This window comes from Triturus cristatus, chromosome 8 (assembly GCF_964204655.1).
Source record: "Triturus cristatus chromosome 8, aTriCri1.1, whole genome shotgun sequence".
NCBI classification, from domain to species: domain Eukaryota; kingdom Metazoa; phylum Chordata; class Amphibia; order Caudata; family Salamandridae; genus Triturus; species Triturus cristatus.
In genome coordinates this window covers 1454940040-1454956415 of record NC_140591.1, presented here as the reverse complement: position 1 = coordinate 1454956415, position 16376 = coordinate 1454940040, and the positions used below count along the sequence as shown (strand labels likewise).

The window sequence follows — 16376 nt, the reverse complement described above, 5'->3', positions numbered from 1 at the left end:
TGAAAAGGTCAAAACCATACTAAATGACAGGTTAGTTGGAACAAGCTATTTGCGTGTTGCAAGAGGGTGTCCAGAAGCCCACCACTTGTGTCTCGATGAACACAAAGCGTGGGACGTAAGTAAGGTTCCCATTTACACATATAAGTGTGGCCTATTTGGATGTAAAGGTCAAACCCATACTAAATGACGGTAAGTTGGAGGCTTACCTACGGAGCATAAGAAACATGATTAAAATATGTTAATCATGTGAACACAAGTGTGTTGGAGGGAGGCGCTGTTTAGAAGATATCGTGTATCGTTGTTAATCAGCGCGCGTCGGTGTTCTTGGATACGGGTTTTCAGACATCGTGCTGTACTGCCTACATAGACCTTTCTGCATGGGCACTCCAGTGTGTATATCACGTATTTAGTGTTGCAATTGATGAAGTGCCGCTGACATGTATATAACACGATTAAGACTATACCTATATGTCTCGTCAATTCCTTTCACATCAACCCTTTTCCCTGTTAATCGGTGCACAACCTTTTACTTATTAGACGCTGCTCTACTTAAACGACTGGTACTTGGCTTTTCTCAGACCCAGCACGCCTTAGAATCGCAAAGGCAGTGCACGTTTATTACATATTTACGCATTCGGCGATCTCTTGCCTTTAGAACATTCCATTGTTTGCCTTTTTTTTAACATGATCTATGGCGCGCTCTCTATCTTCTAAACAGCGCCTCCCTCCAACACACTTGTGTTCACATGATTAACATATTTTAATCATGTTTCTTATGCTCCGTAGGTAAGCCTCCAACTTACCGTCATTTAGTATGGGTTTGACCTTTACATCCAAATAGGCCACACTTATATGTGTAAATGGGAACCTTACTTACGTCCCACGCTTTGTGTTCATCGAGACACAAGTGGTGGGCTTCTGGACACCCTCTTGCAACACGCAAATAGCTTGTTCCAACTAACCTGTCATTTAGTATGGTTTTGACCTTTTCATCCTAATAGGCCACACTCATATGTGTTGATGGGAACCAAACATACGCCCCACACTTTGTGTTCATCGAGACACAAGTGGTGACCTTCCGGACACTCTCTTGCAAGACGCACTGCTCTGTCATTTTTTCTGTGGCATCTGACCTCATAAATAGGCGCCTTTTTTTTTTTTTTAAACTTTCTATCTTGCTGCATCTACCTTCTAAATTGGGCGCCTTACCCAGCCTTCGACGTTGCAGCTTTTATTTTCGAACATGGCGCGCGTAATACCAATGAGGCATCGCACACATTGTTTTTTCATTTGATACACCTTCTGAGAGGCTCTAACACGACGTGACGAGAATGACGTATCTGTTCCAACGTCACGTCAGCCGCCTCAGTATGTTACCGGGTTTCCTTGGAAACGGCTCATGTCAACTTCGTGAGTTGTGTTTACATTGCGCTAATCTTGCACACTTCACCATAATTGTGTTTGAAAATCGGGCGCATTTTCCATCCTTTCACCGGGCTGCTTTCACTTGTGTCCAGCCTATTATAAGTGAACGACTTCGGAACACACCTTATCAATATGTACCGTAACGAGTGGCTGGCCCTTTACAATATGGACATTTCCGTTCTACTATAGGACGCTTCCCCAGCCTTCGACCACGTAATATTGGACGCCTTTTTTTAGCTTTTATTTTCTTTCTTACGCCCTTATTTCAGACCTTGGCGCGCTCTAACCGCTGATACAGCACCAACCGTGACTCCTATTGGCTCACCCCCGACACACCCCCTGACAGCTCCTGTCAAGACTTGACGCGTACGAGTGTCAAACCGGGTCTCCGTAGAAACGGCCCAAACATGACTGTCATTGGCTAACTATCACACGCTCGGTTTCACCTTGCTGAAACGCGATGACGTGCGCTGATCTTACTAACGCATGTCCGTGCTTTTAAACCCGGCGTCTGCCCCGGTTCACTTCACGGGATACTCCCAGGGGAGGACGCGAACTTCTGTCTTAACACAGGTATGAGGGGTACTTTGCAGACAACTCTGTGCGGAGGGGGACATACGGCATGGTCTTACCTATCTTTAATTTTCTTGGCCACTTAATACCGTTTCGATCATGTGGCATAGGGGCCACTTTCCTAATGTTACTCTATAGTGTGTTTCGCCCTCTAGGCTTACGTGTCTTGGTTTTGTTTGTCATTTTATACTGCTGTTTGGGGAACGATATGGGTCATATACTATGGGATCTTGCTTACTAGCTCTCTTACATTTTCGGTTTTACTCGCTTTACAGACGTGTGTGTCCCCTTTTTTACTCCTTTCATTCCTTTTGTGTTTCTTGGTGGCTCTCAAGGTTTGGCAGGGGTCCTACGTTATGGGATATTGCTTATCACCTGTTCCATTGATTCATTGACATGGGGCATTCCACCCACACCAAATCATAAACTTTCTGTGACACGCATTACTTAAGCCATTGTCCTTCCGACTTTTGGACCACTGACCCTGTTTCCTAAGCGTCCCATCTTTTTATTTTAAACTTAGTCACTTCGAGTACGTTACTCTGCAAACTCTGGTGGATTAACCGCACACCATGGGCAGTCGGAATTCGGCTTGATGTTCCTAGCCTTTTCTATCTGATGAACCAATGCTGGCATCAGAGTCACTTTTTTTGAATTAGAGGATCCTGGTCCTTTTTGTTTTGATCATTTAATTGAATGCAGTGGATCCTTGAAACTTAGGGACTGACTCATATTTTGCGGATCGGATACTTTAGGGAACTAGACTTCGGAATCTTAGAGGGGGGTCAACTCAGAAATTATTTTGACATTAAATTCGTATTAGCTATTTACACATCCACTCTACTTTAACAGATACCTGTACAGTGCCCTTATCATGGTGGCACTGGATGACTGTTAAGGACTGCTCACCAAGCACATCTCGCAACCTACCGAGAGACGACTCCTGGTTCACATGAACTCCGGCGCTATTGGATTGCACTTGCATCGTTACTCATGGTACGTGTTCCTCATGTGTCCTATCTCACTGATACACACCCGTCTAGTACCCTTCCCCCTGCCTCTTCTCCCCCCCTCCCCTCTCCTTCCCTGTTCGTGAGATAATCATCTTTACATCATGGGGCAAGAAGGGATAGACAGACGCATATCCTTGTCACATATATGAGGTCCCAGATAGGGACACCCCTATTAAACCATCCACTTTTAGTAATTTGAAAGCTTATCCACATTAGAACCATGATGTTACAACTGTGCATTCATGCATATTGAATTATTTTTATTCCTTTGTGTAGGGATGTACATTAGTCTTTCTTAGAAGTGTGTTGTTCGACATATCAACAAGACAAAGTATATTCCTGATGTGTCCTGTGCTTTCATTTTCAGTTTGTCCAAGATAACATTTATAAATAAGTTTTTATCTTTCCATACTTGATGTCCTTTATATGTATTTTAAATGTTTTGTATAGTATGTTTATTTATTGTATGTCTCTTTGCATCTTTCCAGCCCTGACGAAGTTCTTTATTGAACGAAACGCGTTGGCTGAGGCTCTGTGTCAACAACTGAATTAAAAATAAAGACTTTGTTTATATACCAACTACAGACCACTTGGTGTATTTTACTGATAAACTTACCTGGTGGTGCACCACCCCAAAACCCCTTTTGAATTCTTACTGATCTGCTTGGCAGTTAGCATCCATCAACGGCGGATGCAGGGGTGTCAGTATGCACACCATCATCTAATACCATTTTATTTACATTGGGAACTCAGTAAGGAGGTGCAGTCATTGGAGTCCGCCGTTTATCCTGTTTGCCTCAAATATTGTTATATTCTTTTAGAAAGCGTAAAAAAAACTATGCATTGGTAAAGATACCTAATCAATAATCATTTTTACATACTCTGACACGTATATTATCATGCAATGACGCATAAACCCATATACAGACACTCGTACATATGTTATTTACATATGTAATGAATACATGTACACTTATAGTAATATACATAACAGATGTTTATTTTTTTTCTTGTACATATACATTTTATATCCTTATGCAATGTATAATCTCAAGAACATAGATTCAGCTACCCAGGTACATTTACAAATCCAGATATGTGAGTACATCTAATGCATAAACATGCACTCTCCTATCTATACAACATATACATATACACACATACATTTTTATATAAACATATGCGCCCATACACATATGCAAGTCCATCCTATTGATGCACATATGCATGCACACAATAACAGTTACATATCCTGTGAATTTATGCCTTGTATAAAGATATAACTATGTATAAAGCGGATATTTGTATACATACATGTATATATTTAGCTGTGTGTGTTTGTATGTATCCATGTATATGTTTTTTTTAAATAAAACAAAAAAAATGTTTAAACTTCAACTCCTGCCTTTCCCTCCACTCGGACCTTTCAGGTTGCAATGGATTCCCAAACATGTTTTCCAATTCCTTCTCTCTTTCTGTCCAGTTCATTCAACTAACAGTCGCACATGCCCAGCACTACCAATACCATCTCACATCTTCCCTTTACTAATCCACTTTAATTCATCTATCACTATTAAAAATACTAGAGTAAATAAATGAACTCTCAAGAGCCCCATCTTAATACATTTAGCACAACTAACCCTACATGGAACAGGAAGCATGTATCACTAATCTACTGCCTATTCACCGGTAGTCTTGGGTTCCGGAGTAGTGTGCTAGTTGCCGCAAAGCGCGTTAACGCCTTGTCAGGGGTTGTAAGCACTATACAAATACAACTCGATGACCTAATGGGGAGTATTGAAAAACAATTCAAGTTAGATTCAAAGGCACTTGACTGCCATGTGTTAAATAAAATATTAGGTGTCTGCACAGCTCTACAAACATGATGTGTTGTCATGTTATATAAGATCTATTATGACGGGAATTTGAAAGAAACTGGGAATATGGCAGAGGAATTACCTGTAAAACTCATATACTTCTGGCTGTTGGAGGTTTTCTTGGAATTGTAAAATTCTAAGACATCTAGCACCGCCTGGGGGTTCTTCTTCTGCTCCGATTTTGTAATATTTGAGGTCTGCAGCAGGCGAGCCCATTGCTCCGGCATACCCTGGATTTAATAGAAAAATAATCAAAAACACCAGTGAGGACAATGCTAGCTGCATGCTCTTGGAGAATGAGGATGTCTCTGCCCGTGAACGATGGATAACAAGGTTAATAACTTGAGAAAAGCATTTGAAATGTCACTTCTGGCAACAAACTATATTTGTTACAGGAGGAAAAATGTACACAATTCCTCAGCCACCAAGTGAGAAACAGAAAACAAGGTTATGAGCGAGTCCTCACTTTGGAAAGAAAGTGGCCACATGAACCATCCCTCAGGTCAGGTTTGTTTCTTTCTAATGCCAGACAGCGCTGTACCTTATGCTATTTTTGCACAGACACGTAGAGTTCGGACTTGAAAGCGACATAAAACATCTCTCTCGGAGTTATTACAACGCCGCCTGCTTCTTTTCATAAACTGTCCTGTGTCTGCAAACTGTTTCCTCTTGCCCTGAAAGAGAGCTGCAGGGTGTCTGCGTGAGGATTACAAACTGTTATGGGAAATGACTCTCTTCCAATGCCAGATCAGCCCAGGGGCATGTGGGCAGTATCCTGGAAACCATCACTATCCATTCAGCACATGACCAGGCGTCGAGTCCATCTCCACCGACAGATGCTTCTGTGTCTTCAAGCTATTACCAATATCTACCAACTGGCATGAGGGGAAAGCAGCGAGTATTTTACCTAATAAATAATTATGGTGTTTGTAATTCTCTGGGCTATCTGGGAGAGGTGCCTTAGAACTGGTGGCTTATTTTACCTGGATCCGGATTATAAAGAAAAGGAGACACACACTTTAGTTAAGAACTTGGGGCCAGATGTACTGTTTACTGGTCATAAACGACCATTTTTTTTTTAAGTCTAGTAAATATTTTTACAGACCGACCTATGTACCAATAGTCAGTTCATAAAAAACAAGCCTGACTGAGTCGCAATACGACTAGCTAATTAATATTTATTAGGTAGGTCGTAAATTGCAACTCAATCCGATTTGCCACAATCACAGAGATGGTGATCTTCAAAAGGCCACATTGTCAATAAAGTAAACTTAATAAAAAGCAGCCTGTTTTCATTAAACGAAAAGTGGGTGCATTAAAAATTGTTTTTTATTTTTTATATTTCATTTTCAGAGTTTCCAGTGAGCTTACTCTTCAACAAACTTTTTTTATTCCTATTCCTAAAGGACACCTGCTTCTTTGAGGTGCTGGCACATTTTCAGACTTGTAACCAGATTTCTGTCTCTAAAACACCGATACTTATGACAGCGATTCGGCATTTGCAGGGGACACCTACAACAGGCCTCTTCCAGATACCAAATCAATACCTATTCGGAATCCCATTTTTAGGAGTCGGAAAAACATTTGTGACGCCTAAAATGGGGTAAGTACATAGGAAAAAGCACTTTAACATTCGCAATCACAGAATCACAGCGCTTGGTAAGGTTAAAATGCAGCTCATGATTACTACAGACAAAAGTTGAATCAAATTAGAGTTCTTCAAAGTCATTCTTAGTAGGAAATGCTGTGGCAGACCCTTATACACAAGATGGGGTAAATCCACCATTGTTAGTGACATCGATACTTGTGTATCTACGTGAGCGGTGTGTACCACCTCTGCAGCAAGCAATGAAGCTCTATGTGCAGAATCACATCAACAATGCGGATAACTCTCCCAAGAAACTCTCCAGTTTCATGTGACAGGACAATCACTCAAGTAGCCCCTACCTCCGTACCTCACAATAACTACGTGGGAACCTGATGCAGTTCTTCAATGTCAAGTGTGAGGAACTCTGGTCCAATACGGCTTCTCCTATATCATCCAGTTCATGGACCCTTGCAAAGCTCCTCCCAATTCTGGCTACTCTGAGTTCTCCCATCACAGAAAATAATGTCAAAAGGGCATTAAAGTCCTTCCAAACATCTTTGCCCTCCTTTTACATCACCAACTCAAGGACGGTCAAGCTCAAACCTCACACTCAACAATCTTCCTCCTAACACAACTCAACACATTCATCAGTCTTGTGAACGTTAGAAATGGATAGGGTTTCTCTTATGTAGCCAAGACCTATGAAATCTCTCAGCTCTTCTCTAACCTACAAATGAAAGGCCTTCTTTGTAAGGACCAATCTGGCTTCAGCCCCAAAAAGAGCACAGAAACAGTCCTCAAGGAATGGCATGAGAGAGCTGCTCACCAGAGATGGGGGTCCCATGGGCCTTGATCCATTTCATCCTGTAATCCCTTCACATAGCCCACCACAGCCTCGTGTTGTTTTGCCTAATGAATGAATCAATAGCCATTAACAGCAACAGTTTTGGGGAAAATGCCTTCTGCGTGGCTTTGTGAAGCTGTACTGACGTGCCCTTGTACGTTTCTGGAAAGCTCGGTTTATTCTTTCCTTCAACAACCTCAACATTCTTGAGAGCCCACTTTGCGTTTCAACCAAGGGGCACAGCAGATCTGGGATCTGATGTCTGTGTGGGTACCCAATGTGACGCCCTCTTTTTGGAGAGTGACTGCTGTCCTCTCAACCTAGATCACAAGAGTGACTATGGCGGCAGCTTAATCTGCAGTCCAGGTACAAGCCTTGTTTACTGTAGGCCTCTGGGGAGAGTGCTTACCAGCTCCTCCCAAGTAAAGGTCTGCGTAGCCTCCCATAACGGAGGTCCTTTTGCTTTCATCAATTCTAAGACACGCTTGGAGGCTGCCCGTGCAGTACACGATTTCAATATGAAAGGATGGACTGGTGTATGCTGGAGTCCAATGGAGTCCACACGTGGTTGCTGAACACTGAGCTGGTATTGTCCCATTGGAAACACCGTCTTACTAACACGTTTCCCCTCCCGCCCTTCCTATTATTAGATGAAGCTTGGTGGATGAGGAAAACAGCCCAGCCTATCCAGAGAAGCTCTGCTTTTAACCCCCCGCATCCCTACATTAAAGGTATTTGAAGAAGGGCTCTCCCTGCCACAGGAAAAAACTCCTCTGTTCCCACCTTCCACTGATCTCTGACTAGAATCTTATGATTACTGGTTTTTCAGCCTGCAGCCATTGTACACCTTCCTGCGTGAGCTGAAACCAGTGCCAGGGAAGCCAACAGAGCTCGATGACCTGGGCATGGGCTGATCAACCCAAGAACATATCTCCCCAAGATTGGTGGCCTACTTAAGAATTTTAAAAAACTGCAGTACCTGCAACTGGGCCAATTTCTGCCTCAGAAGATAAGTCCTGGCCTCGTCAACTGGTACTCAGTTCATCTTTTGACTTACAAAATCCCAAGGAGGTCCAATATGCAAACAGAATAGGAAGAATGAGCGCTGCGGCCTCACACTCTCCTCCATGAAATGAGGTCTACAGTCAAGGAAGACTGTGGGAAGAGCCCTTATTCTTGCCCTGTGGGGAGAAAGTGACCACAACCAGTGTCCTTCAAGGGCCATTCAAGGTTTACAGGCAAATTGATACAGCACTGTCCCCACCAAGTAGCCAATGGGCTGCTAGATTTCCAGGACACTACTAACTGTTCCCACTACTGGACACCAGAAACCAGGTCACCCACAAAACACTACCATATTCTTCCACAGAAACGTTTGCTTACTGCAGAAGGTAATTCTAAGCTGGTAGCTTGCTGGGGCATCCTTGGGTTTTGTAGCAGGTACATCAAGAAGTATTCATCAGCACATTACCCGGTATCATTAAAACAAAATCACTGCAGATAAAACCTCAATACCTGTTACAGTCGCCTTTGAAGTAACCGTGGTAATAGTTTGACCGGAGCAGGCCTTGCAGTTCTCCAGCCATATTAGCAGTTCCCCGTGTAGAATAACATAGCTGACTGCCTCAATGTGAAACTGAAGTGGAGCGCTCAGTGCGAATGAGCTACATTAGTGTCTGCGAAGGTGACTCTGGCCCAGAAGATAATGGGCACTTCTGTCTCTGTTCAGGGTGTACTACATTCCTGTTTTATTACCTGCGAATAACGACCTTTTGTTTATGAGTTAAGAACTGCCAGGACATTTAATTATAAAATGTAATTTATGGTGCCTTTGGGTTTCTAACTCCACACCACCTTGCTGAGTAAGCCTCGACTGCTCATCCATCTCTACCTTGGGACAGCCAAGTGCTAAAAAGGAGTACCTGGTCATCTAGTTGGGGGACAAGAGTATTGTGGTCCCAGAACTCCAGTGGTAAATGACAGTTCTTTTAACCAATGCTTAGTAACCTCTGACTGCCCTGGGACACCTAAAAAAGGCCTCACAACCACTCTAAAATGTGTTTTGTCCTTCCTCTTCAACCACTCCCACCATGTGAAACTTGCATCCTTCACATCATCAACAACCATCATCTTGCATGGAGTGTCCCAAGCATGAATCTTGTCACTTGACCTCTACAATGTATAAGCTTCTTCACAGCAACATTGGCAACAAATCATATTTGCAGATGTAGAGACATACTTCAAGATACTTGAGAGAGCTGGGGGAGCATTATTTATGTGCTGCTTCTCATACAACCTGGGATGAATGAATGAAAACCACCACTGCATGAATAAAACCAAATGAGACCTGATGCTACCAAGGCCTGTAGTATCAGATGCCATTCCATTTGTGAGAACCCCTCTCCATCGAATACTAGGTTTGCAACCGGGGCTTCCCTTCAATTCTGCCTGTTGTTTGTGCCTCAAATTTATGTCATGAGGACAGCTTTTTGCTATCTAAGGTTCTTGCAAGGTTCCCTCCCACTCTTCTTTGCAAGATCGGATTAATTCTCACTGTAATCCAGTAGTCACGACTTGCCTTTAGCAATAAACAACAAAGTAAAGGAAAGAATACTTGAATTAACCTCAGCCACTGGTGATAACTCAGCTACTTTCCAAGTTCACAGTTTGTGTCACTCTAGATGGAGACATTTCTTATATACATTAGTGTTGGTCATGCTCAAATATGACCAGCCAAGCTCGAACTGCCTGGCAATGGTCCCCTACAAAGGTGAACACAAACAATCCTAACCCGATTACTTTATGTTTCCTCCATGTGTGAAGCGCTAAGAGCATCAGGTATGCCTAGAAATGCATCTCGTACTGACTATGCCACAGGACAGAAGCTATACCCCACTGGCGAGGCCTAACTAAACCAAAAGCAATCCAGGGATGCCTGGTTTCCTGTTGGGAGGAGTCACAGCGTCAAAGTCAATTAGGATTGTGTGCTTAAAGCCTGAAGGAAGAGAAATTTCTAGGTATTCTTTTTGAGAGTGGGCCTATTGGGAAGTGACCTGAACCTGGATGTTCAGCACAGACTGGGTTCTACTGCAGCAGAAGGAAGGTTGATTTGCATATGGCTGGTTCCCGTCTGCGGTGGCATATTGGGCAAATGTACACCATGGGCTGGGACGCAGCCCTGAGTAAGTACCAGTGACTGTAATAAATTAAAGCATTCAACCCGTCATTTTTTTTTTCCTAGTATGATGCCCTAAGTGTGATGGGTATGCCGATTTATGGGTTCCATGATCACTGCACCACAGAAATCAAGCTATACTTCACAGACAAATCCTAACAAGATTAAAACAGTTTTTTCTGGGTACAGACATTTGCACGCACCTGGAAACATCCCTACAGAGTAAATTAAAGTGAACCTCAATCCTCAGCAGTCTAAAAACTCCTATACTTCACAGTCAAAGCCTAACAAGGTCGAAACGGGTCTGTGGTTGCTTGTGCTCCTGTTTAGAAGGGCCCCTGGCAGCTAAGCCTGAACCTAACGGAGAAGGACAAAGCCTAATTTACACATGGCTTATTCCTACCGGAGGTGCATAATGAGCAAAAAAGCACAACGGACTGGGATGTGGCCTCAGGTAACTTCCAGTGCCTGAGATTAATTCAATCATTCGGCCCATCACTTTTTGTTTCTTTTGTGCATCATCCAAAGCAATGGAATTTAACCTAGCTTGCCAAGAAACAGGTAAAAAAAAAAAGTCAGCAGGAACAAAGTCACACCATTCACCTCATCTTCAGCTTAAAGAGAACTGATAACATTCTTCACAGCTATGAGGACTTCGCAATGGCTCCTAACGAAGCAATAAATCAGGTTTAAGGCTCTGTACATAGCAATCTATAGCCCATTATATCTCAAAAAAGTATTCACATCTACCAGACAACCACAACTCTAAGACGGGGCTCTGAAAGCATGTGGGCCTGTGTGAGAAATGGGGGTTTCTAGTTGGCAATGGTTTGCACCTTTCTCCAAGTAGGGACCCTTGCTTATAGTCAGGGGAGGGAGCTACGCCCTTAGACAACCCTTGCTCACACCCTTGGTAGGTTGGCATGAGCAGACAAGCTTATCTCAGAGGCAGTATGTAAAGCATTTGTGCACACATACAGGAACAAAGTGAAAACACTACAAATGGACACCACACCAGTTTAGAAAAATAAGCAATCTTTATCTAGACCAAAAAGACAAAAATCCACCATACATATATCAAGATATCATCAACAATACGTTATTCATAAAAATAAAGCTTGTAGAAACAAATAGCTCCACCTGGGGCTATTATGATGATGTGACACCTAAAAATCCCTAAATACAGTGCCGACCGCGAGGTGCGCTGCGTCGGGCCCGGAGTCACACAGACCCCAAAGAACAGTACCTTGGTAAACAATGAAAACAAAGACAGGTGATGCTTTGTTGGCGCCGGGCGTTGTCAGCTCCTAACGACCACAGGGAATGTGAGGCTTTGGTTCCTTACTTCGATGCAGAGGAGGTGAGGCGTCAGTTCCTTACTGTTGCTGGGGAGGTTACGTCTCGGTGACGTCGAGGCGAGGGATCCTTACGACGATGCTGGGTCAATGGATTCGGGAGGTCACCCACGTCTGGTATTGGCTCCACAATGATGAAGCACCGGCGTCGGTGAGGTCAGGGCTGCGGTGCAAGTCAGGGCGGTGCGTCATGAGCATCACGAGCGCTGCCCTCGGCTCCAGTGCAGGCAGCGGCCTCGGTGACCGCGTTAGATTCGGTACGGTGTTTCGTTGGCAAGAGTCGAGCTGTGGTGAAAGTTGGGGCGGTGCGTTGTGTACCTCACAAGCGCTGCCCATGGCTTTGTGGCAGGTCGCAGCGTCAGTGTTGTTATTTCCCTCTGTGGCAGCTGAAACAGCAGGTGCAGGAGGACAGAGGTAATGAAGTCTTTGTGTCCCAGAGACCTCAGAACAGGAGGCAAGCTCTACACCAAGCCCTTGGAGAGCTTCTTCAAGCAAGATACACAGCAAAGTCTTTGTCCTCTCCTTAGCAGAAACAGCCACTGCAGGCCAACCCCACACAGCACACAAAGGGGCAGTACTTCTCCTTCAGTTTTCCCAGCTCTTCTCCTTGGCAGAGGTTTCTCTTGAGTCCAGAAGTAATCTAAAGTCCTGGGGTCTGGGCTCCAATATTTATACTCAATTTCTCTTTGTTCTATTGTGGCAGAGAGGCTCTGTGCTCAGTCCAAACCAATTCTGTCCTTTCGAGTCCAGCTTCTTGGCAGAAGGTGGAGATTGCATTGGCCATGGCAGACCAGACCTTTTCAGGTGCAGGGAAATCTCCTCCCACTACTCTAAATGCAGCTCAGGTCTATTCAGCTCTGCACGGACTCATTCATGAAAGGCAGGACACACATCCATCCCCCCAGTGGCTGTCTGAGAGAATTCACACCCCCAGCCCCTGTCACGGGAAAGCCAGACAGTCAATCCACAACTCAGCAGAGGCACACAGGATGGCTAAGCAAGAAAATAACTACTTTCTAAAAAGTGGTATTTTCAAACACACAGTATAAAAATCATCTTTACTAAAAAATTCGTTTTTATATTCTGAGTTCAGGCATACTAAACTCCATTGTTCTATCTTGTCCCACTGGAGAGTTATACTTATAAGATGTCAAATATACTCCCATTCTATCCGATGGGACAGATAGCCTTTCAATAGTGAAAAACGAAATACACTATCAGGGCATGTCACACACACCAGTACATGTCCTACTTTTAACATACACTGCACCCTGCCCACAGGGGTACCTTGGGCCTACGTTAGGGGTGACTCACATGTAATAAAAGGGAAGGTTAGGGCCTGGCAAGTGGGTGCACTTGCCAGGTCGACATGGCAGTAGAGACTGTGCGCAGACACTGCAGTGGCAGGTCTGAGATCCCTTTGAAAGGCTGCTTGTGTGAGTGGCACAATCACTGCTGCAGGCCCACTAGCAGCATTTAATTTACAGGCTCTGGGCACGCACAGTGCACTGTACTAGGGACTTAGTAGTAAATCAAATAAGCAAATCATGGAGACGCCAATCCATAAACACAATTTACGGGGCGAGCATATGTACTTTAGCAATGAACAGCAGTGGTAAAGTGTCCAGAGTCATAAAACCAACAAAAACAGGTTGAAAACAAGAGGCCAACAAGCAAAAGGTCTGGGGGTAAACCCGCTGAAAAAGCCAGGTCTAACAGCATGCAAATGTACAGATTTTTGGGAGGTAGATCTCTTCTCTCTACTTATAAAGTTCCAATGTCCCCAACTCGGATTAGATCAGTCTGCCAGAAATTCATAGGCAATCTACAGCTAATTCTATTCGGTAATGCCTATGGACCTCAAATAGAGGCAGCCCCTTAACAGAATTCTATAGCTGGTTTCTTCCTCTCTTCTATTGCAAGAACTGAAGCTGGTGAACATAAGCTACAACTTTTGCAGATGAACAACAATAATTAAGCAACTCTAAACTGGGACGGGCCTTGCTTCCTGTTCATGACTGTATTTGTCTACAAAGTTTCCATAGACAGTTTATGGAACTATCTGTTATATGGAAATTTCAGATAGTCAAGTTTTTGTTGATTGATTTAGACCTCTCCTGAGATCAGCAATCGGAAATATAAAACCATCATATACAACAATATAAATATCAGTTTAAAATACTTTTTATTTTTTTAAATATTTAAAAATACAATAACAGACTTGGTCATTTGGTGGTAGCATTATTAAGCTAGCAAACTCACTCAGTCTATCTTTTAAATGAAGCAGGTATAAATAAAATCTGTGATATATGTTAAAAACTGGGCAAAAAAGTATTTCTGAGCTTCAGATAATCTGGCATCCATTATGTGATTTAAGCCAGAAAGACTTCCCCTTATATCACAGGATGGTGTCAAAGAATGTCAGGTTTAGACCTCTCCCGAGATCAGCAATAGGAAATATAAAACCATCATATACAACAATATAAATAACAGTTTAAAATACTTGTTTATGTCGAGCCTAGCAGCCGCACGAATGCACTGCTCGCTCTGCGAGGCATGCTGTAGTGGGGTATGCTGTGGAAGCCTTGTCCACCCTCCACCCATATTTGTCATTGGCTTTGTGTCATTGTCCTTCTTAAATGCTGGCTTCTGATTGTTAAATAGGCTTTTTAGTCCCTCCTTGGTACCGCCTTGTCTCCATTTGTTACCGCCCATAAGGACTGGACCTTTTACTGGTAATGGTACACGGTCTGCTTTATCATGGCTAACAGCAATATTTTGTTTATCTTTTTTCTATTTGCAGAGCGGTCCGCTTTTACTTTAGCGGCCGCGCTTGTTTATTTAATTAATTTGCAGCGTGGGCCGCTTTCGCTTCTGCGGCCACTGCTGTTTATTTAATTAAGTTGCAGCGCGGTCCGCTCACGTTAGCAGCCGCGCTTGGTTATTTAATTAATTTGCTGTTTTCTTCTGCGTGAGGGGCATAGGCGGAGCTACAGCCAGGCACGTCACGCGAGGCTTTTTCTGTTGTGGTGAAAGGCAGGCACCCTTACCTAAACAAGCATTTGCAATGCAATAGGTCTTGTATTTACGCAAGTTTGAGCTATTGACATTGCAAATGACAATACCTTTTATTTTTGTTTTCGTTTTTAAAACATAAAAAAAGGCATTGTCATTTAAAATGCCAATAGCTTAAACTTGCATAATGCGCGACCTATTGCATTGCAAATACTTGTTTTTATATTTAAAAATACAATAACAGACGTGGTCATTTGGTGATCCCATCATTAAGCTAGCAAACTCACTAAAATAATTTAGACTATCTTTTAAATGAAGTAGGTATAAATAAAGTCTGTGCGGTATGTTAAAAGCTGGGCAAACAAGGAGCTTCAGATAATCTGGCAACCATAATGTGATTTAAGCCAGAAAGACTTCCACTATATCACAGGGTGGTGACGAAGGATGTCGGATTTACCATATATTAACATGAGAAAGAGTTTCATATTGTATAATGCTCCCAAAGTTGAGGGGATGCATCGATTGTTTTTACGTTAAGTGGACAAGGATACCAATGCAATGCTAGGCTTGTATTTGATCAAGTGTTAAGTGCAAGTAAATTTTGTTATTACAAATATTTAAAATATATATATATCTTACTAAGTAAATGACCTATGTGGTTTTAATTGCGAATTACCATTATTTTGGATTCTTTACATTTAGATCTGCTGGTTTGACTTGCTCACTAAGATTTTGTATTGTTTGCAAAACATAAAGACGTGTCTAAAAACAGTGGGCGAAGTTCCCTATGACTTATTGCGTGCGGTCACACGTATGCAGAGAGAAGTCAGGTTAAAACTATTTTTCTGGGTACAGACATTTGCACGCATCTGAAAACTACCCTACAGAGGAAATTAAAGTGAACCTCAATCCTCAGCAGTCTAAAAACCCTTGCCTCTGAAAACACCAGCAAAACATGACATGTATGCACCAGACTCCAGATAAACAGTACCTAGGATGTCGATTACAATACTTTAGAAAGTTGCCTTCTTATAGGCCAAACTTCAAAAACAGCAGCATCTCCTAAACAAAGCAAAATAATTAGACATTTCAGTAAAAAGGACAATACTGATGGCCTCTAAGCGGCGACAGGCTAAATTAATGAAGGCACTCGGGGACTAGTTTTCATGAGCTGACTGTGAGCGCAGGAGCCTGCATTTGTTTCTGATGAGACCACGGTGCTTGCACATTCCTGATGAATGCAAAGGGAAATCAAGGACGCCTGAAGAGGGCCTGCAGGGAGCAAACAAAGACGGTAAAAAGTTGTTTCCAGCTAGTTTACGAACGAACAATAAATTGCACCAGATAGGGGTCAGTTTTTGTAATTAAAGGAAGATTTCCCAGAACTCTTTATGTGAATCAATACAACCAAAAACCCATCAATTTCATGTGTACAAACTCTGCAGGTGCTGCTGCCTTACAAAGAGCACGCTGCCTCCCCTGTGCGGCGGGACGCTCACGCCAGATGATGT

At 43.0% G+C, this 16376-nt stretch overlaps 1 protein-coding gene across 2 annotated transcripts in view; it reads right to left on the bottom strand.

Moving 5' to 3' along the window:
- The window catches only part of PAK1 (p21 (RAC1) activated kinase 1), a 292558-nt gene that overhangs the window by 111309 nt on the left and 164873 nt on the right, over positions 1-16376 (bottom strand). For both annotated transcript variants that reach the window (XM_085623255.1, XM_085623256.1), the window contains exon 5: positions 4971-5118. In XM_085623255.1, the coding sequence (XP_085479381.1) occupies positions 4971-5118 (148 nt within the window). The remainder of the gene's footprint in view (positions 1-4970; positions 5119-16376) is intronic.